Source organism: Myodes glareolus, chromosome 8, assembly GCF_982192425.1.
Source record: "Myodes glareolus chromosome 8, mMyoGla1.1, whole genome shotgun sequence".
NCBI classification, from domain to species: Eukaryota; Metazoa; Chordata; class Mammalia; order Rodentia; family Cricetidae; genus Myodes; species Myodes glareolus.
Window position 1 is genome coordinate 79,556,818 of NC_142033.1, and position 23,418 is coordinate 79,580,235.

Sequence of the window (23,418 nt, forward strand, 5' to 3'; positions counted from 1 at the left end):
AGCTTTCTTGAAGAAGGCCCAAGTACTTGGACAGAAGGCCTCAGGGTCGCGGCATAGCCGGTGGGTGCTCCAGAGCCCTGTAGAGAAAGAGAGGGATGGAAGGTTCCACACCAGTGCCATCAGCGTGCCAGCAAAGGCAAGCTGCACGCACAGACAGTGACTCGCAATTTCCAACACGGTTCCATTCAGAATGCTGAAACTGAAACAGAGAGCCGGCCTCTGCAGTGCTCTGGATCCAGGTTATTCCCCCCGCCCACTCTGGAAGGCTCATGCTGTCAATGCTTGGTCCCTTCAGGAGGTGGCTTCCTAGTTGGAGGAAGTTAGTGTGTAGGGACTGAGACCTTAATACCCTTAATGGGGACATTGGGAGCCTCAGCTTAGCTTGCTTTCTCTTTGTTTCCTGGTCACCATGAAGTGATCAGCTTGGTTCACCTGTGTGTATCCCATCAAGGGGTGCTTTCACCAGGTTAGTAGAACCCTCTAACCATGAAGCAAACAAGCCTTGCTTCCTTCTGGGTGTTTGCTGGGCTGTTTTGTCCCAGTCACGGAAAGCTAACAGAGGGACTGTGTCTGTGAGTCTTCAGCATGTAGTTTCCAGGGGTTTGTTTTTCTTGGGAAAGTGGGGGTGGGGTGGGGGTTTGAAACTCAATCTGTGCTGGCCTTGCTTCCCTCTGATCCACACACTCCTCCCCAGCTTCTCTCCAGTGTCTTCACTGTGGCTTTGTCTGGCAAGTGTGATGAGGAAAGTCTTCATCTCCTGTTGACACTTCCCGACAATGAGAAATCCTGGTTCGCCACAAGAGAGCTCTGCAGCCTGCCTGGGTCTCAAGTGTTCTCTCTGCTCCTGATGATGGGTCAGAACCTGAACCTGAGGAACTTCGTTTACAAAGTAAGAATGGAGCCCTTGGGGGAGGGGCACCCAGTGGCTGTGCTTAGCACACACTGTCTGTGCTTTGTCTGCACCTTCAGACCTCAAACCCAAGGGTGTTTGGTGCCTTCTTTCTAGGAAAGGGTGTGATGTACAGGACTTATGAATAATCTTCAATCTTAGATTTTTGTTGCTGTGGTCATTGCCATGACCAGAAGCAACTTAGGGAGAAAAAGGTTTATTTCACTTTACACTTTCATGCCATAATTCATCTTTGAAGGAACTCAAGACAGGAACCAACGTAGAAGCCATGGACGAGTGTTGCTTATTGACTTGCTCCCTGTGGCTTGCTTAGCCTGGTTTACTTAGAGTATCTAGGACCACTAACACTGTCCACAGTGAACTGGACCCTCCCACGTCAATCACTACTTAATAAGTGCTCTGAAGGCTTGCCTACTTGACAATCTAATGGAGGCACTGTTTTTCAATTTTGGTTCCTCCTCCCAGCTACGTCTAGGTTTGTGCCAAGTTGACAAAAAACCAACTAGCATGTTTTCTATATGCTATAACTTCTCTACATCATGTATAACACCCATACTAATGGGTGCTAATAAATGCTGTAGAAATACTTGTTGTACTACATTCCCTTTGGAGTAATGATAAGAAGAATATCTATACATATATATGATATATACATTTTTTTGGTCTTCAGGTTGTTTAAATCTATGGATGACCCATCGTCCCTCTACTAGCTGCAGTATGGGATCAACAGTGAGGGCTTCTGTAGCAGCCTCAGTCACATGGGGTTGGAGGTCACTCTAGGAGTGGCATATCAGTGAGATTTTGTCACATAAATGGACGTCTAGAAGATCATGTCAGGTCTCCATGGGGTCAGGGTCCATGAAACATTGGGCCCAACATGGTAGTGAGGAGGGGACACAAGAAAGAAATGTCATGAGGCCCTATAGTCAAATCTCGCTCCTTGCTAAGAGGCAGCATCCTGAGTATCTGAGGAAGCAGGGTTGAGCCTGGTTCATTCCTAAGCTGCCAAGGCAGATGTGCCTCCCATGCTGTGAGACTCACCTTCCTTATAGCCTGGATCTGTGGTGTCTGTTCTGTCTGTTAGATGCATCCAGTTCTACCAAGGCAACTGTGGAAAGCTGGAGAGGGATGTGGGCAATTCAGCATCCCTGTGCCCCTCCATATACCAGCTCTTCACCTGTTCCACAACAGTCCTCCCCAAAGCAGGGAGAGACTGACAGAACATGTGTGTAACATTCCCAGAGAAGACATACTTGTCGGAAGTTGGTGCCAGTCTTAATTCCCATCTGCCCAGCGCCAGTTCCCAGTCTTGCTTCCTATTCTTAGCCACCCTTTCTGGAAAGTTTTCCTCATCTTCACAAGTGAACTTTCATTCAAATTTCCAGAACCCTCTCTCCCTGCCCTTCCCCGTGTCTTTCTTGGAGTTCTACTGTTTACTCCTGATGGTGTGTCACATATGCCATCAGAAAGGTTCAGATCTGCAGCAGGCCAACATGGCTGCTGGTGGTCCATGTTCGGGCCAACCATCTTGGGTCAGAAAAGAGTAGATTTCCTTTTCCAGCCACTTGTGGTCTTCTTCCCTTCTGGAACTCCAGGAAACCTCTGGAAATGTTTATCTACCTCCCCACATCCATACTCTCATAACCATATATACCCAGTCTCCAAGAACAAATACTAATTTGTATGATAAGTGTACTTTAAAGTCTCAAGATTTGTCCCCATGCTTTAGATTCTGAGTCCTCGTGTAACTGAAACTTCTAGCTGACATGCCAAGGAGCTTAGCTCTGCATTTGCTCATCATAGTCCCCTCATCCAATGTTACCTACCGCTCTATCAATTAGCCCAAGGTAGTGCCTGCTCCAGCATGCCCACATAGACCTCTCAATGCTTCTCAGGGACAACTAAGCGCGTGGATAAGGGCCATCATACCTGCCAGGATTTCTTTGCAGAAAGATTTATTAGATTGGATTTGATCCTCAGGGATGCAGCAAAGGTGACACTACCATTATTAACCATAGCTCCCTTTATCAGGCCCTTCCATATGCACAACTTAACGAGTGGTCACCGATATGTGTCATTGTTTGGAGATGGGAGGGTGTTCCAGAACACACAGGCACCTGCACTGCTGCTGAGAGTCAAGCCAGTTCACTTCTCATGTGCCTTCCGTCTCACTTGCTGGCAGTGCACCCCAGAAACCTTTGGTGAAGCAGGCTCAGCTACGTCAACCAAGTCAGTGGGTTCAAGGGGTCTCCTCTGCATGACAGCCCTAAGAAGAAAATGGGGTTGGGGAACCTCCAAAAGCCTCACGTTGTCTTCTGTTCCGCAGTCTCTTCTTTGGTAGTGTGCTGAGTAGGTCCACACTGAGCAGGGCACAGCGGGAAGTGTGCAGTTGTGACTCCTGGTCTCAAAGCAGCTGCAGAGCGTCAGGCCTCCAGAGAACAGAACTAAGAAGCAGTGACCATTGGGCTTCTTGGCTCAGCCCAGAAGTTGAGAATTCAGGATGCAGATGACCTTCAGAGGGAGGGGGAATCCCTCCGATGTTTCTCACCTGTGGGCAGAGGGGCTGCCTGCGAAGTTATTGCGGTCAGCCATAAAGTACTTAATTGTATCGCTAATATTGCAGATGTAGTTTATCTGCATTTCCTACAGAAATGATCAAGACAGAAAAGGATCACAGTTCTCAGAATCTGCATGGTAGGGGGATATGCAAGCAAGGAGCGAGATGGGCAGTGTGTCAGGTGACCTGAGCAGAAGTCGGTTTCAAAGGGTACTTTCGCTGGTCTAATTTGCAGCTCTGAACTTCTCTCACGGGTGGACTCCAGGAATCCTTTCATCTCTCCAGGTTTCTCTTTGCTCATGCACTGCCCCAGGGTGCTGGGAGCGATGGAGCCTGAGTCACACAAAACCACTGTTTTATTCTGAGCCTCTTCTCAAATTTCCACCTTCGTCATTTCAAAGATAAGAAGAAATATTTTGAAAGTGAATCAAATTCTAACCATTTGTTGCCGGTTTATATTTTAACAATACTGCTATAATTTAATGTGCTCTGCAAAACCACAGTTGTTTCTACTCCAACACAGAATTTTTATGGAGTATAAAAAAAATAAGCCTTTGATGTTCAAGAGAGGATAAGATCAAGACATAAAGTTGTCGCTGCTCAAGAGATGCTTGTGAGAGTGGAAATAGTATTGATTATTCCATTTTTTTTTCTTTTTGCTGTCCTGTAAGACTCTGATACCCTCTGAAGCAAATGGCTTGCTCAACTCCCTGTTGGATGTCATTTCCAGCCTCAGCTCCATCCTTACCAGAGCCCAGCATGCCCTCGAACACCTCACTGAGTTTCTTCACAAACTTAAAATCACCGCCTTGCTAGACATGCCAGACTTCCAACAGGTGTGTTTGATCCTCACATGATGGGAAATGTTCTAGTTTGTTCTCCGTGTGTTTGTTCCTTTTTTCCTTGGTTTCTCTTCCAACCTCGATAATTTTTATAAGACCACAGTGTATATGGACAAGAGCATGTTTTAATGACTCTGGAGCTAACTAGCATCATCATACTAGGGCCTGACATTGCCTAAAAATTGAGAACTGCTATTGATCCTCATCCCACTAAGGAGGAGGCTAAGATAGTTCAGGCTTTGTCTATGAAGTAAAAAATCTTCTAAGTCAATTATTAGCACAGATGAGATTTCAAGGGCCTGTTTAACTTAATTCTGAGAGTAAATTGCTTTCAAGAACCTTGGAACATTTATTTACATATAAATAATTGGCTTACAAATTACAGATCATTTTCTTCTAATGCAAACACAGACTTGAATTAGGTTAGTGGTTTGATATTAGTTTTTGCTTGAATTCCTTCTGCCTGGGATGGAATCAACCACAATAAGGAGAGTTGGTGGTGTAGGAGGGGTCAAGTAATGATGTACCCAGAAACCTTGCTAACAGTATGTCCATGTTAACTCATCAGTTAATGGCTAATTTGGGCAGCTGTCAAGAATCAGTATTAACTTAGCAGTGTGAACACATGTCAAGACTATCCATTTATCTGAAATGGTGATATTATTTGATGGATTAATTTATTGCTGGTCAAACGAGAAGGTGTGTAAATGTGCGTGTGGATCTGAGTGTATGTTTGAATGTGAAGGTCTGAATATATATGTAAATGCATGTGAATGTGTGTGAATCTGAGTGTGAAGGAAGACATGCATGAATGAATGTGTGTGAAGACTAGTGTTATAGTGTGTTTAAATGTATGTGAATGTGTGTGTGTGAATTTAAGTGTGAATACACAAATGTGAGTGTGAGTGTGTTTGAGTGTGTCTGAATGCAACTGTCTGAAAGTGTGTGTGAGTTATGTTGTGTGTGTGTGTGTGTGTGTGTGTGTGTGTGTATGATTTTCCTCCTCTACTACATGTATTTGCCAGAAATAAAATTATTATAATGATTTCAGTGGTTTCTTCCAAACAGAACAGACTCAAGCAGAGTCTATTTTTTCACTTGTATATTCCATCAAAGATGGAACTATGCTTCCGGAAGTCTGGGAAAACAGTTTGAAATCACTTGTGATTAGAGGTGGCTTTTCTTTCGCTCAGGTTTCAAGGAGAGACCAAGTCCAAAGTTCATCTTTGGCTTCTTTCCAGTCTGTGATGAAGCTCCTTTGTAAGGACCAGGAAACTTTCCTCAGCAACTCTAACATGTTCGTTAGTTTACCCAGAGTTAATGAACTCTTGGAGGATGACAGAGAGAAGTTCAACATTCCTCACAACTCAAGTAAGACAAGAACCTGTGCTAATGTTGGTTGGTTTATTCAGTAGCAGCTGGGCCTGCCTGTGTGGTAATAGCTTTCTTCCTCGATTGACCGCTGGGGGCTCATGCTGGCTGGCATTAAACTTTCTCCTTCATTTTCACCAGTCACTGAGTGCTGGGTTGACAGGTCCTTAGAGATCCTTTCTCCTGGATCTCTAAGAAATGGAGTCTAAAACATTTGATCCACCTGAAACCCCAGCCTCTTTGGTACCCTGGGGTAGGCGATGCTGATGATAGCATTAGGGATCATTTGGCAGTTAGCCAGTGTGTTCCATAGCTGGTGAGTAATTTGTATAGCTGTCAAATGTTTGGGTGATTTGGTAGTAAAGACATACACTATGGCTAACCTTAATATGTTTTGTTTCTTCTTTCTCTAATAATCCTTTTCTCTTTGTTTTTCATTTGGAAATCTTAACTGATTATTCCTCTTTCATTCATATACACATCCATCCATCCATCCATCCATCATCTATTCATCATCCACCCATCCATCCATCCATCCATCATCCCATCCATCCATTCATCCATCCATCCATCCATCCATCCATCCATCCATCATCCCATCCATCCATCCATCCATCCATCCATCCATCCATCCATCCATCCATCCATCTATCCATCCATGCATCCATCCATCATCCCATCCATCCATCCATCCATCCATCCATCCATCCATCCATCCATCCATCCATCATCATCTCATCCATTTATCTCTGCAGTCAGTTTGTTTACATTGAAGGCCAATCTTTGTTGCTTCTTTTTCTGCATTTCCCCCCCAAATTGTCGTCACAGAAACCGTTAGACAACACCATAAGCTTCACTTTCCAGAGGGCATGTCAGAAGCTCAGAGAACATTAAATTACTTCTCTGAGTTTGCTCAGCTCTCAAATCACTGATGATTCTTGGAATCAAGTTTCTTGCACTGTATGTAAAATGATTACTCCTAAGATAAGAACTATTCCCATCTCAATTATCTTACAATTTAAAAAGAAGCTGTTAAACACAGAAGAACCTCTCTAGTCAGTGCTTCGTGGATTAGTATGCAGGCATATGGTTAACTTATATTTTAGGGGATAATTTTTATCAATTTTATTGTATTTGCAATGAAAGGATCTTTTTCCCCTGTTTACAAGATTTTGCAACGATGAAATTAACACAATGATCCAAACAATATTCATCATACCCATGTGAATCATAAGGACAACATAACATTTCCCTGTCACAGCTCACTTTTGGGGTCAAAGAATTATACGGATATAATTATAATTGTTTACAATTGGAATAACAAATTACCAATCATTACAATTATGAATTGCCTATGGATTTAGACAACTTGAGGAGACTTGTCATTGAAATCAATTAGTTTTATAGTTAAGAGCCACCATAAGGAATTGTTTGAGTTAATATAGCATGACTTAAGGTACTAAAAGGATTGGTTGTTATAGTTTTGTATGGATGATCAGAGAGAATCCAGGAGCAGCGTGTCAAGGGGCCTACATTTTAAAAAGGTCTTTCTATTCTCAATATTGTGATTATTGAAGTAAGACTTTCCTTGATTAAAATTTTGTTGAAAATAATTCCCAATCTCATTGGTAAGTGTCTGTGCCATCTGTATGACAGACAGGAGTCTAGAAGGTGGGGTCTTGATGTTCTTAGGGGACAAGGACTGCTAAGTCAGGGACACGAGAGTGTTACCAGCTTACTCCAGTTCAGAGTTATGTCATGAAAGCATCTGAGTCTTTTCTTTGAAAATGAAAGCATAGTGGATGTGTATGCCAGTTCCAGATTTAACTGGATATTTTGTATCAACCTAAATCACCTAATACTTTCTTCCCTCTTCCAATTGTGGCAGCACCATTTTGTGTGAAGCTTTACCAGGAAATTCTACAGTCTCCAAATGGTGCACTGGTATGGTCTTTCCTAAAACCTATATTACATGGAAAAATACTGTATACACCAAATTCTCCAGCAATCAATGAGGTCATTCAAAAGGTAAGTTGAAACTAATAATATTCTTATAGGCCATACAACACACTGTATCAGGAAGAAATCTTTACATGTATAATGAAATTATTATGTGCATTGGGGTACAGAGCATTTTCTTACATTGATTCCAGTGCATTTTGTCCCAACATTACCCTTTCACTCTCGGTCCTTAGTGTGGATTTGCCGAGCTCTTTGCTTAGAGGATGCCCTGGAGGCTGGGAGGGTTATATAGAATCACAAATGCAGTGTATTCACTTAAACAGAAAAATCTGAGGGCAATTACACATAGGACGGTTTCAGGTCAGGTAAGGGAACACAGTTCCAGAACAAAGCGTTGGGGACAGATTTAATTCATTTTGCTTGATGCCTCTGACACGGAAGGGAGAGTTCAGAGGTGCACAAGCAAACCGACCTCCTAAATCATTTCGGTGGTGATGTCTTTTGAATGGACCATGAGGTTTTATGTGACCCCGTGGAGAATAAGGTGAGATGAACAGGCCACAAGAATCTCTGTGGAGTTCTCATATTGTGTATTTTTTTCTTACTTACCTTTTGATATATTGTTTAGCTTCTCTAGTATCTAGTTACTAGAAGACCTCTTATTAATATTTACATTAAATTGTGTTAAATTTAATTGTGTTCTCCTGGAGACTTTAACTTGTTTCTCTTTAAACAACTGTCCTGAATTTTCATGGAGGTTATGGGGGTCTTGTCTCGTGGCAGGTGAGTTATAAGCTTCCAGGTACCTTGAAGGGTCACTTTTCCAAGGACACAGGAACCGTTTGATCTTCTTCTCAAATACAGAAGACCCTGCTCCATGAATGACAAGCTCCAGGCTTCAAATACTAGTAGTAACTTAGAAGTGCAATGTGGTCATAGGATCAGTGGATTATTTTTGGATTTTGTGCACTTTCAAGAGAACTAGGTTTCATCCCCTTGTGACTGCTATGGGACGTCACAGCAAGTCCCTTGGACACCTGCCACCTGCCACTTAGCCTTGTGACTGCATAGCCCTTAATATGCCCCCTGTCATAGTTATAAACTTTTTTTTTTTAACTTTTAAATGTCCTTTGGGAGGAATGTTTGCCAAGAACCTAAGTTTCTATGAAGGAATGCTAGCTATGTAGATATTTGATTATGTCCTCCAGTAGCTATTTTGTCTGTCTGAAGGTCTGTTCTCGGCTGTCATTCGGGCATCACACTTGGAAGGGATGCTCACACCAACTCTAGAGCCAAAAGCTGATGCCAGGTGATGTCCTCTGTGGACGAAACTTACTGAGGTCTCCCATAGTTCAGGAATTTCATAAAAATGTCTCTATCTCAGCATTATTAAAAGGCTATGGATTTTTACAGAGATATATGTTAATGGTATTATTAATATCTATTTATATCATATTACATATTGTGTCGTGATTTTCAATGATGATATTCTCTTCAGAAGTGTGGAAGAGAAGGCAAACAGCTGAGGAAACTAATGGGAAATCAAGACCATGATGCAGAGGCCCAGACCCCTGGACACAGGGTTGGGGAGAGGACACACCTTACATCAATGTTCTGAGAATAAGGGTTTTAAAAGAACCAGGCAAGATCTCAACGGTTCTTGCTTGGCCACTGCTCGCGTTTTAGAGGTGGTAATAAAAGTGAATGTCTGCTCTGCTTGTTTACATGACCGCAGACTATATTCTCTCTTGTTCAGCCTAGTTAATGTCACTGGAGACCATGTCCTGTCTTACGTTTGCACTCGTAAAGCTGACTTAATGCCATTGTCCCTTGGATGAATTGTTCTTGCAGTCAACCATGGGCATTTAGTTTTTATGAAAATTGGTCCTGGTTCTTTAAACACAGAGATGCATGTCCCACAGAAGAGAGATACTCACTGCGATGCCATCTAGGTTTCTGGAGTGAACGGGGCTGTAAATTCTCCCCATCACAGTATTTTAGCCAGTGATGGATCACGCAATTGGTGGTGGTCTTCCAAGGTCATAATGGAGCTGAAAAAAGTCCTTCTGCCCTTTGGCAACATAGCTGTCATCAAGTCATCGCACAATGCATTACTCATGTGCTTGTGAGGATGCTGATGCATTGCATAAAATAGAGCACAGAGAGCTGTGTGCAGTGCGCTGTACTCGATACTGACAAACAATTATGCATTTGGCCTACTGTATGCTGTTTATTATTTTGGAGTGTCTTTTACTTGTGAAAATGCTTTACTGTGAAACGGTAGGCCATGTTCTGGCTGCAGCAGCCCCACACATCTTGTACTAACCACGTCTCTTGATTGACCCGTGTCATCGAAGTTCCTATCAGTGTACTCAAGGCTGTGTGCGCAGCACGAAGCGGCCTGATGAGGATCACGCTCAGAGTGGATCCTGGCTGCTGATGAACACCTGTGGGTGCTGCTTAGTTTGAGTTCTTTATTATTTCTTATTAGGTAGAAACATAGGAAAGTACCATTTGAAGGGAAAAATTATTAATGCAGACAGGTACTTTGCTACGGTTCAATCTGCAGAACTGAGATTGGCACCAAGGATCATAATGTCTTAGTCAGGAAATGCGGGAAGGCAGTGTTTGAGCACTCCCTTGCCAAATTACATGTGACCTTGGGCACACTTTTCAAAGGACTCTTGCCCTCCATCTGAAAAATGAGGCATAGATGCCCAACACATGTATTATTTGAACCCTTTGATCAAGTCAGGACAGGGCACAGTCACACTTCCCTGTGCCTTCTGAAGAGCTGGTCGGATGCAATGGGAGAGAGTGGGACCTGTGTAGAATTGGTAAATTGCACTGAAATATGAAGGTCTTTGTTTCAAGGGCAGCTGGAGGAGGAGGCAGTGCAGGAGGCGGTGCTGTTCAGACTGCTTTCTTAATTAAAATGTTTCCCTAGAATTGAGCTCAGTATTCTGTTCTCTTTGGTCACGAGTGCCCTCCTGGGCTAGAGAACCAAAAATGTCTTTTTCATTCTGACAGTCATTTACTCTGAGGTCACAGAAGCAGATACTAGACCTGCCTATTTCTGTGGGTCTACCGGTCTGTGACTGAGCAGATTTCTGCAGACCAAGGACAGCTTGTTGGGGAGAACAAAGGGGGCTGATGGGTGATGGCCCATTTCCAGCTCCCCTTGCAGCCCGGAAACTTTCTATATTAGGATCTGTGCAGGGAGCATGAACCAAAGAGTGAAAACCACACGGACCCCTGACTGCTGAGTCCACCTGGTGACTGCGGCCACTTTATGACTATAGGGCAGAGCCCTACCTTGTAAAAGACCTCAAAGGACCAGCATCCTGCTTCAACCTCCCCTCATCTGATTCCTGTCACTTTCTAAAATGACACCCCTGTCTCCTTCTAAAATGATTAAAGGGAGTTTAAAACTTTATCTTCTTGGTATGCTTTAGTGGTCTTGACATAGCAAATTTTAGTTACCTTTTCTCGGTTATTACCACTTTGCAAGCATAATGTCAGCTTTGTTATTATCGAAGATAATAGGAAGAGACCAAGAATTTAATAAAGCAGGTCAAGTTTAATATGGACGATTATTGCTGTAAAATCGTAGGAATAAGAGGGGTTTGATCGGCGAGAGAAAGAAAACACTGGAGAAGGCAGGGATGGCAGACACTGGGAGAAGCACCTGTACTTAGGACTGGAACAGAACATGCTCTTGTGAAAGTAGTGCCTCTTGTCTGACTTGAGTTCCAAACTGCATTGGAGGGCTCACAGCTGGGTGGAGGAAAAAGCCACTGAGGTACCTGAGCATCTTCATTCTGGAATATCAGACGTATGCAACCTTCATTGTGCCAATCGCCGAAGGAGGAAGATACCAGGGTCCATCCTCATTACTGAGAACAGGAGCAGTAGAGTAACTTGAGAGTTGCAAGATGCTGACTCGGTGATCGGCACAGTCTGTTGTAAGTTGTTTCCTTAGAGAAATGAGACTCTTGAATTCCGATAATGGTCATCAGCTCTCCAGTGTAATTTCTGATCAAGTACAGATCTGAATAGAGATGGAAGAAGAGATGAAAGAAAAACTATCCACTCCAGCCAAGATCTCACATTGGCTGGGACCCTTGTCTGTGCCTTAGACCTACTACCTGGATCAGCAGTTGTGATTTTCAGTTTTCCGATGAGGAAGCTGAGAGTGAGGGTTAACTTTGCCAAAGTCTCTCATCAGGCGGTGGAGGTGGCACTCCAACCCAGCTCTATTGGCTTTCATAAAAGAAAACAAACTATCTTAAAAATTATACATACCAACCTCAGTTCCCACTCCTTCCCCCCCTCTTATTTCCTCCACTTACTTTCCCTATTCCTCCCCTTTCCTCAGAGAGGGTAGGGCACATTGCTTTGGGGAAAGGTCCAAGGCCCTTTCTACTGTAACTAGACTGAGCAAGTTATCTGTCCAAAGAGAATAGGTTCCAAAAAAAGCCAGTACATGCAGTAGGGATAAATCCTGGTGCCACTGCCAGTGGCCCCTCAGTCTGCCCCAGTCATGCAACTGTCAACCACATTCAGAGGGACTAGTTCAGTCCTATGCTTGTTTCTTCCCAGTCCAACTGGAGTTGGTGAGCTCCCATTAGCTCAGGTAGACTGTTTCAGTGGGTGAACCCATCATGGTCACAGTCAGCATTTTATCTAATACTTGTCTGCTACGTTTCAGTGTTTTCTCTTCACGAATTCACATGTGAATGGCATTCAGTTTCTGCTCTCAGTGTAACTGGTGATGGATGGAGAATGGTCAGAGAAACAGAGCGGACGAGAGGTTGATGGCTTCATGTGCATAGACTAGCTTCGAGCTTTGGAGTTGGGATATCAGACTGTGACGGGGGAAGATGGCCACTCCCAAATGCTTTCTTGCCTACGTCTTACAAAAACCAAGCACAATTTAACCCACTTTATTAATTCAAGCTAATAGGGGAAGTTCAAATTTCCGAGTGTATTGGCTATTAAATGAAAATCCGTGACTCAACGTGAAGTTTGGGGTCTGCACTGCTAGGGTTTTTTCTATTGCTCATATCTTTGATGCTAGGCATCAATCAGGAAGAATCCTGTGCCTGCAATCTGTGCTTCACCAGCTGGAGTACTGGTTAATTATTTAAGGACACAGACTGCACTTCATATAGGTTTGTGTAATATCAGGTACAACCTTCCACCTACCCTTAGAACCCTTGCTGTCTTCAGAGACTCATCCCTTGGAAGAAGAGGATGAATTACATAGGTTAAAGGTGAAGGGAAGCCATTGCTGCTCTTATCGTTTAGTAACTACTAAAGCTCGGGAAATGTTGAGTAGATATGAAATGCTTGGCTTGGATCCTTCTGGAAGTTGAACTATATCAGAGAGTAGACACTTGGAAGATCCAGCAGGGACTGCAGGGACTGTTCACATGTCAGAACGGTGTTTGAAGAAAACTCATGAGACCCCTAGGCAGGTTGAGGTTGTCCCCCAGGAGTCCTGTGGAAGGAATGGAATTCATTGGAATCTGCTTTCTGCCTATGGGCATCTATCTCATCAGTGATTAAGAGCAAATCTTCAGTGGCTCAGCTTGGAGCTGGGTTTCAGGTGGGTGAAAATGTCCAACATGAAGTCATTTATTGAAACTCAGCAAGCAGTGTTGCCCAGGGTAAAAGTAATTACATTTTATGAATAGACTTGATGGATACAAATTCCTGTAAAACACCAGGTCTCTAAGGGAGCAGTACCAGAAGGCCTAAGGATGTGCTTGTTCTTTGCAACTAGAAAGGATGTATGTGGATGCCCATCATTTTGTGTTGAGGTCCGATTCTACCAGTTAATGTTCATGGCTATGAAATGGGAGGATGAAATCAACCATCTAACCGTCATGTCACCCATTGTGAGAGATGACTTTACTGTTCTCTCCACTATATAAATAAGTTACCTCCATTAGATAGAAGATTGACTCATGGTTTTTAATAAGTTAGTGACTGAACCAGGACTCAAACTAATGACTTTGGAATCAATAAATTGCTTGGAGTTACCTGCTCATTCTGTCCCCACTGAAGGAAAGCCATGCCCTCTTTCAGGGAAGGTCAGTGTCCAGGCCTGCTTTGTTGATGGGACTACTGACTTTCCCATCACTGTGTCAGGGGCCCCACAAGCCTCACAGCCTGCAGGGAGACGATCCACAAAAGGGGAAGAATGAAACTTGGTTCAGCACCATTTTTGCAGGCACTGGGTCCAAACTTCCAGAGTTTGATCTCCTGGTTTATTCTCCGTGCACATTAAAGGACAGTAGAACTTTGGGAAAGGGTTTCCGTGTGACAGTTAGCACAACAAAGCTTGAGGCTTAGCTACCTAGAAACTGCCTGGCAAAGTAGCAAAGCACATGTGACCTTTACAATAAGAATGAGCCCTGTTGGCTAATAACCAGAGCTCAGGGCAAGGCCTCAGGAGGAAGGATTTGTAATAGGCATAAGGGTAGACTCTATTGGCAGAGGATGCCAAGTCATGGAACCTCTTTCATAAAGATGCGTTCTACTCGCTCAGAGACTAAGTGAAGGATAAGAGCCTAAAAATGCCCAGGATATTGGGGATTCAGGAGGATTGGCTCTATAGAATATCCAGAAGGTCACCAGGTTCTCAGGCAACATTTACTCCAGCCTTCTGGGTGACCAGACATCATTAATTTCCTTCTATTGAAAAAAAAAGGCTCGCTTAATTGACGGTCCTGGTTACTCCAATGGTTTCTTTAAGCCGAGCTTTCTATATCTCCTACCACCCACCCTTCCAGATCCATTCCATCATTCGTTTATGTATCCACCTGTCTATCTGCTCCAGGCATGCAGCCATCTGTTCAATGTGGACAAGATATTGGCTTTTTCTACCATGAAGTGGGCTGAGTGGAAACTGAGGGATGCTCTTTCTTGGCAGGGAAGGGAGAAAGATATCTGAATATCTCCAGATTTATATTATTAGAATCCCTCACTCTCCTTGGAATGGTGAGAGAAGCTGACTGAGAAGAAGGATACATAAGTAGGAGAATACTAGATATAACAAATAAAAATGTAAGCTCAGAGCTGATATCTTATGGGATGACCCAGTCACCTTGTAATTTTCCATCTATATTAAAAGAATAACTAGAAGAAAAATAGGTTGCCATGTCAACTCAGCTGAAGCAGTAGACTTATTTGCTGAATTTCATTCCTTAAAAGCAGCTCTTCCCCTTTCTTTTCTGTTTTTCTCCCCTCCCCTCACCTCCCTTCCCCTCCTCTCTTCTCTTCTCTTCTCTTCTCTTCTCTTCTCTTCTCTTCTCTTCTCTTCTCTTCTCTTCTCTTTTCTTCTCTTCTCTTCTCTGCAACCCTTTCTTTATTTCCTTCCTTTCATACTTCTCAAATTAGTTCAGCTCTGTTCTCTCTCTCTCTCTCTCTCTCTCTCTCTCTCTCTCTCTTTCTCTCCTCACCTCTCCTCTCCTCTTCCCCTCTCCTTCTGTATAGTACTTCCTTGTTCAGTAAGCAATTTGAGTTGGTCTTCTGAATCTTTACAGATCAGCCTTTGTCTTTGAGCTCACTGTTTGCATGCAGTGTCTGGAGTAACAGGAGGGTCCCATAGGGTCCCATAGGGTTCCATGCCCTGGTGCTGAATTCCTCAGGTCCTGATGTTACTGAGATTCACTGTTTTACCAAGTTCTCCTAGTTTTCCTTCTACCTGTGTGTATTTCTACCTATGAGTATTTAGTTTTGGGGAGTCATTACTCCTCAAAGTTCATATAACTACCTCAGGCCAGAGTCATAGTGAGGCCACAACTGCAGGGTTCCTGGTATATCCTTTTATACCTATTCATACCATGTCCTTCCCACTTGTCTCCAGGTCCTTAGCCTGAAGATCCTGATTTGTACTGCACTTTGTTACTTCTAAGTTGTTAAAGAGATGGGATAATGTAATGTGTAAGTGTTGGGTGTTGACTTATTTTTTTATGTAGCACAATTCCCTAAAATTTTTTGTGTAAAATCCTTATTGCTGACTAATATTCCTTGGTAACAAATGGGCCACAGCCTTCTGTTGGTGCGGTTGTTTGTTTCTTTTAAACATTGTTCATCAGATTGAGTGACATCTACGTTATTCCTTGTGTTTGGCCATCGTATTTTTTTTGTCTCTTTTTTCTTGCATTCTTGTAGATGATTTAACGTTTCATAGAATTTTCTAATTTAGAAACATTGATTTTAGAGTTCTGTTCTTGGAAAAGAGTTCATTTATTATGTTTTTTGGGCGTACCTCTTTGTACAGTGTTCTCCATGGCAGTTATGAGAGTTATGACTCACATTCAGGCCAGGCACACTAGCGTTGACACTGTACCACTCTGAGTCCTGCCAGAAGCTCGTTTTTGTTTAGGGCATCTTACCCTCCGCTATTTATTTTCTGTATAATGCCTGTAGGAGTGTGTATAGAATTGGAGCATGTGGTCATTTCACTTGGCTTAATGGGGACCACAGCTTAGCATGTGTTCTTTATCCCTAGCACACTGCCTGTTTATCCTTGTGGTCACATACTTCCTAGTAGCCGTGGCTTCCTGCCACTCTGTCTCACAAGAGAGGGTCAGACTATGTGTTGGCATCCTGAGGAAAGGTTGAAGTTTAGTTTCAAGTACAGTTGCTATGGAACATGCGGACGTTTTTGTCACTGTTAAGTTAGAAAATCATGTCCAGCCATCACAGGTATGGGTCTAGACTGGAGCATGGGCTGCCTACCAGTGTCTGAGATGCCAAAGAAGACTATTTTTCCTCTAGAGAGCCATCACCCATGCTTTCCAAGCCAGGGGTGGGGCCCTCTGAGTCCCTTACTCAGACTTGCTAGAGTTTTGGGTGACTTGACCTTGCACAGATCTTACACAGACAACCTCTTTGCTGAGGTCTCTGCTGTTGCTCTGAGTTCCTGTGTGCAGCAGCGCTGTCATGCCCATCAGACAGCCCTTCACAGCGTTCTTCCCCATCCTCCCGCTCTCCTGTGCTTCCCACTCCCTCTACCACGATGCCTTGGGGGAGGGCAGGATGTTGATATCTTTCCACTTATGTGTATAGACATAAACATTTAGAAGTCAATTTCCTAGCATGGACGTTTAGCAAAATAACAATAGCGGGTTCCCCACTAGTGCCTGTCTCCTTCATGTTCATGGGCTTTGGGTCAGATTTTCTGTACCAGACATGAACGCCTTCCTGTGGAGTGGGGCTCAAAGTTGATCAGAAAGCATTTGGTTAACTGCATAATAGTATTGTCAGTGTTACAGCAGTGGGCACATTTTCCTGACAGTTGGGATCACGACACGCACCTACCAGCAACGGGTGCATTGATGCATTTCATTCCCTAGCAGCCTGTACAGCAGCTTCTGACACAGAAACCCAAGAGCAGGGATGGTGCGTCCTGTTAGAGACTGATTTCTCTACGTCCTGCAACTAAACTCATATTTGAGCCAGGGTCTCACCGCACCTTGAGCTCATTGGTTTGGCTAAATCTGGCTGACCAGCATGTTTCAGGGATCCTTGTGGCTCTGCCCCACAAGTGCTGGGATTTCAAGTGCATGTCCCCATGCCCAGCTGTTGACATGGGTTCTGGGGCAAACCCATGTCAACAGTTTTGGTCAAAACTCAGGTCCTTATGTTTGTGAGGCAAGAATTTTTATAACTGAGCATTTTTCTGGTCCCTTTTTTATTATTATATGTATCTATTTTTAGCTCATAACATTTGAAGGTCATGCTCTTGGAGACAGGTAGCCTCATCAAATTGGTCACTGGTTTTAGGTCTTTCCCATCAATGCAACTAACATGTGGTTTGTGGGAGAATTTACTTACAGCTTCTTGGAAGTTTTTCATTTTGTTTCTGACATATATTTTACGAGAACATAAAAGCAAGCATCATATATCAGTACATGTTATAAGGAACTTTTTCATTGGATAGCTTTGCTGATGTTATTATATACAAATTAGCCTGAATTTTAAGATTATTTTATATTTATCAAGATGCCATCGTTAGTTTCAATTGTCAATTTGACACAACCCAGAGTCACCCAGGAAGAGGGAACCTTCATTGAGGAATTGCCTAGATCAGATTGGCCTGAGGCCTTGTCTGTGGAGCATTTTCTTAATTGCTGATTGATCCATCCACTGCCCTGCCCACTTTGGATGGTGTCATTCCCTGCACAGGTGGGCCAGAACTCTATGAGAAAGATAACTGAACAAGCCAGAGCAAGCAAGTCAGTCAGTGTTCTTCTGTGGTCTCTACTTTAGTTCCTTCCCAGGCGTCCCTCAAAGATGAGCTGGAACCTGGAACCCAATAAAACTTTTCCTTCCCAAGTAGCTTTTGGTCATGGTGTTAATCACAGCAACAGAAAGCAAACTGGAATTCAGTATTTATTGGCTCATTAAATGACTTAGATGAATCCCAATAATTCAGCAAATATTAAATAACCAAGAACTGTGTTTCTCAGAGATTTACACAGCTTGTTATTTATGTCAAGGAAGTTCTCATTGTTTCTTCTGTAAATCATTTAGGTTTTCCTTTTGTCTTGACCAACTACTTCTTTCTTTTTTCTTTAGAAATTCTGTTTTATGTTCTTTACTTATATATTTTAAAATTTTTTGTTTATTGAAATTATAATTTATGATTTTCTCCCTCTGTTCTGCCCTCCAGCCCCTCTCATCTACTGCCTTGCCCCACTTTGTTTTCTCTCAGATTAGAAAATATTTTAGCACACTGAAAAGGCCAGTGAGCTGGGGAGAAGCAAGAATATTACCCGACTTTCTGACTTTCTTATCATTTCATTAATATGTTAGGTGCATGATTAACTTCTGCCTTTCAGTTTGATAGTAAGAGTATTTAGATCTGGACTTCGACTAGATCCAATACATAGCTAACACTATTCTAATTTTCTATGAAGTAATTTATGCAAGACTTTTTTGTTTGTTTTTCAAGACATGGTTTCTCTGTGTAGCTTTGGTGCCTGCCCTGGGACTAGCTCTTAGACCAGGTTGGCCTCGAACTCATAGAGATCCGCCTGCCTCTGCCTCCCAAGTGCTGGAAACAAAGGCATGAGCCACTACTACTTGGCTGTAATACATTCTTAAAACATAAGGAAATATGATTAATGACAGTGTTTTAAGTTTTAAGATTATCTGCAAGAAATTTTGATAAAATTTATAATGCATATCTAAATAATTCGTTATTTGAGGTGAATTTGTAGTAAATTTTTGAGGTTTGGAAGGTCAGGGTGTGCATATATAAGTTAACATATCTTGATCCATTCAATTTGTTATCTATATCTATGCATATTCACATACTTATATGGATTTATATGTTTCTTTTGGTATTCCCTATATCAGAGTTTAGAATTTTTATAATCTACTAAATTATTTCCATTTATAATGTATTCTTCCTCTTCATGCCTGTGTGATTTTTTTTAGCAGCATGCTGAGCATTTGGTATGCATTCCCTCTGCTGCCAAGGCAGCAATGTATTAATTTAGCTTAGTGCTTACAACACTCTCTGCCCGTATTTTTCCTGAATACTGAAATTAAGCGTTTGAGGCTTCCTCGGTTATCTGCAGCGAATGTTCTTTATTTCCCATGCTGCCAAGAGAGGCTCCCAATGACCCTTTGGAGAAATGACAAGACTCCCAAGCTCTCCTTCCTTGTTGCTCTTTTGATATTATGAAAGATCATTTTCAGTATTAGATATAATTGTTGCCACTGTCATCATTTTCGGATATAATATTTCATTTATTTAAGTTTTCTTTACAAAGATTCTCTTTATGCTTAGAGGAAAAGGTATGCACATTTTTATGGGTTTGTAACTGTGCATGATTTTACAAAATCAAATTTTGTTTGAAAAGTAGTGTATGAATGCACTCTGCCAGCAGCAATGAAGGAATAGCATTTAATCTCTACTGGTGTTGGAAAATAAACTTATGGCTATTAGTTGGGGACATATTTTGGAGTAGGAGGAGATATGTGCAAACGTATTTTGCATAGTAAGTACAAAGACATTTGCTCTGCATGCCAGTGGGCCTAATCCTGGGGATACAGTAGTGAGTGTTGGACATGATGCGCCAGGAACATCTAGAAGACAGGTCTGAGAGCCAGGCAGGGCTCTTTGAGGGCCCTGGGCACTTTGCTGCAAGCTCTGCTCCTATGATGAATGTCATGTATGATGTTTGCTCCCTTGTTCCAGCTGATAGAGGACTTTCTTGACATAACAATTAAAGACACATCCTCTTGTGTTCTGCATTGCAGGCTAATTATACCTTTTACTTTGTGGATAAGATAAAAAATTTATCGGAAACACTTGTGAAGCTATCCAGCCTTTTCCAGGGAAGTGGAAATGGCCAAATGTTCAACCAGTTGCAGGTATGTTTGACCAAGGTCTGGGAACCTCCTGCTGTCATATGACTGAGATATTGGGGTAGCTCTATAAAAATTTAACTAGTTTGAAGTGTAAATAGGTTCCCCAGTTGACTGTCAACAGATTCTATATGTCTAAAAAAAATTGTGAATTTTTAGTATTTCTCCCATGCAAATTAACTCTATGGAAAATTAATAATTTACTAAATACTGATATTTTAAAATTTTTATTACATTTAGTGCTTTTTAAATAGTTTACATTCTTTCCATTTAGAAGTTTATTATTTTATCATTTTTCAATACTGTACGGGTCACTCAAAATAGAAAAAACAAAATGAAACTAAAACACTTGATAAAAACAGAAGGGCTTAGCTGGGAAGGAGGGATTCAGCAGGAGTGGAGGGTAATGAGATAAGGTCATAGGACATAAATACAATAAAATGTATTGTGTATGTATATGGTGATGTCTCGATGAAACCCATTATTATTTATAATTAATATATGTGAATAAAAATAAAAAGGCTCTAATATTGACAGATTATGGTTTAAACTAGAGCCATTTTCTCAGAGTCCAGGAACCTTTCCTTGTAAAATGATAGCTCAGGCAGATCGCCTGGTAACCTTTGGACATCTGTGAAATCATAATTTGTAAATTCGGTATTTGCCCATTTTTGTTCATGGTTGACCTACATGTTATCCACTGGACAAACAATCCACATCGTGGGTTTAGGAGCCACATGGATAGTTATGATCCCCCTCTTCCCTTCTCCCATGGTCACAATGGCCATGTGATTGTGTCCTGATCATTGAACAGGTCTGTCCCTTGGACTTCTTCCTGTGAACAAGGAGAGGATAGTGTAATGATGCGTGTATGTGAGCTGAGCTGTGGCGTTGGCCAGCAATGAAAGTTTCTGGGTAGTTCTAGCTTCTCCAAGAACAAAGAGCATCTATTCCTTGGGATGTGACTGTTGGTAGGTTGCTCATACCCAAGTGGATGGCCATACACCCATGGGCACATGGGACTCAGGGAATTAACTATAACAAACATAATATAAAAGCATATGAAACTGGAAGTGAGATCTGCCAGGGGATGTTAGGGGAAGTTGTTGGATGAGGTGGTGGTGGATGGATATGATTAGTGGACATTGTATAATTTTTTTTGTTTTTGATTTTATGAGATAGGTTTTCTCTGTAGCTTGGAGCCTATCCTGGAACTAGCTCTTGTAGACCAGGCTGGCCTCGAACTCACAGAGATCCGCCTGCCTCTGCCTCCCAAGTGCTGGGATTAAAGGCATGTGCCACCACTCCCCAGCCGATATTATATAAATGTATGAAACTCTCACAGCATAACAAATATTAGTTTGTAAAGAAAGAATTTCACTACAAGAAACATCTGCGAAAGCAAAGAAGGGGAAGTTGCGATGGAGAAGAGGCAGCGAGGGGGTGATGGTGTGCGCCTGATGTAAAGGAGGGAGGATGTGAGCCGTCAAGGCTCCAGCCAGACTCCAGTCAGCCCCCCAGCTCCCCGAACACGGAACCTAGTGCTGTAATGCTATCTCATTTTAATTTGTTTGTCCATGGCTTCCTTTGTTAACACAGATCCTATCAAGTGTTTTTGCAGTGGACCTGATAGAAGATACTGTAGGCTTTATAAGGCCTCTGTTGTAGCTACAAATACCCAGCATGATGCCTCAAGAAGGCTGCAGTTGGTTGAGTACTATTCACCAAGAAGAAATGTCAGAAATTAAAGTCACACACTCAGTCTTCCTGAGCATTTTACCTCACTCAGGCTGTGTGGTCATTGGTTCCTAGTCTAAGGTTTGGGATTTTGCTTACAGAAAGCTGCCACCGTTTGCTGTGAAGGCCAAGCCTGGTTCTGCCCCTAGGTGGAGTCCTTACTGCTTTTGGGTGGTGCCCCCACTGTTCTATAGCTTATTTTCCTTCCAGTAAAAGGCAGTGGTAATTTCCCCCAGGGAATTCAGTGAGATTAAATGAACTAATGTGTAACAAAGTAGCCTGTACTCTGTCGGGCAAATAGCTATTGCCCGGTGAAGGAAGACAGGCAAGATTTCAGAAAGAGCAAGGCACCAGACTTCATAGCACAGTCTTGTCTCCATAGACCTGAGGAGATGAAAGCACAGAAGGATGAGGCAGGAGTGAGCCGGGAACGAGCTAAGTGCAGAAGGTACAGGTACAGGTAACACGAGAAGGCCTAACTTTTGTGGTTTGAGAATAAAGCACAGTTAACTACCATTATCCACGAATGAAATAGACCATCCTCTTTTACTTACTTAGGCATTTTACTTATTAGCATGTACGTGTGTGTGTGTGTATACTCTCGCCACCAGGTAGGTCCAGGGAATTGAACTCAGGTCATTAGGCTTGGCAGCAAGACCCTTTAACTGCTGAGTCCTCTCCCTCTCCTAGAACTAGTGAATGTTTAATAACTCCCATGTCTTAATTCTGGCGTGAGGACCCACTGCATCTGTAGTTTCTTGTTGGTTGTTGGGCATGGAGTACACACATGCTTATCACAAAAATCAAAATGCAGAATTTTACTAGGGCAGATTGATTCTGGAGAGCTCTCCACAGCAAAACCATTGACAGGTGAGGCAACATTGAAACAATGAGAGAAGAGCAAGGCCCAAGCTGCTGTTGAAGGCATGGCTTTGCATATTGGCCCCCAGAAAGGGTCTGGGAGGAGATAAGTTCTTCTGTGTAACCACTACCTCTCTGCACAAAACTGGTCCGCAGAAAGCTGTTGTAGAGGAGGAATCATGGGAAAGAAAAGATAACCCCATGGCTTCGTTAGGAAAACTTGCCCATCATTTTTGATATTAAAGCACCATTGCAATTATAATTTTCAATCATTGTCTTTATTTTTCAAGGCTCAAGACTGTACCAAATGCTGACTTGTTATTTATTAGAATGTCTTGCCTTAGTTAGAGTTTCTATTGTTGTGGTAAAATATCATGAAGAAAAGCAGCTTGGGGGAAGAAAGGGTTATTCACTTACACTTTCAAATCGTGGTTCACCATAGAAGGACGTCAAGGCAGGGACTTAAGGCAAGGACCTGGAAACAGGAACCGAAGCAGAAGTCTTAGAGGAATGCTGTTTCCTAACTTGCTCCCCATGACTTGCTCAGCCTGCATTTTTATACAACCCAGGACTCAGCCCAGGGATGGCACTGCAGTGAGCTGGGCCCCTCTCACACCAGTCATTCATCAAGAAAATGCCACAAAGACTTGCCCACAGGCCAATCTTCTGAGGGCATTTTCTCAGCTGAGGCTCCCTCTTCTCAGATTATTGCTCTAGCTTGTGTGAAGTTGACAAAAACCTCACCAGAACGTGTCTGAAAACTTCTTTTAAGTGGATCCATT

At 42.6% G+C, this 23,418-nt stretch overlaps 1 protein-coding gene across 1 annotated transcript in view; it reads left to right on the forward strand.

Annotated features, from left to right (window-relative positions):
* Abca13 (ATP binding cassette subfamily A member 13) overlaps positions 1 to 23,418 on the forward strand; it is a 329,916-nt gene that overhangs the window by 29,349 nt on the left and 277,149 nt on the right. Inside the window, exons 8-12 of the mRNA XM_087909185.1 lie at positions 695 to 889; positions 4,139 to 4,303; positions 5,503 to 5,680; positions 7,569 to 7,708; positions 19,931 to 20,044. Coding sequence (XP_087765311.1) covers positions 695 to 889; positions 4,139 to 4,303; positions 5,503 to 5,680; positions 7,569 to 7,708; positions 19,931 to 20,044 — 792 coding nt within the window. The remainder of the gene's footprint in view (positions 1 to 694; positions 890 to 4,138; positions 4,304 to 5,502; positions 5,681 to 7,568; positions 7,709 to 19,930; positions 20,045 to 23,418) is intronic.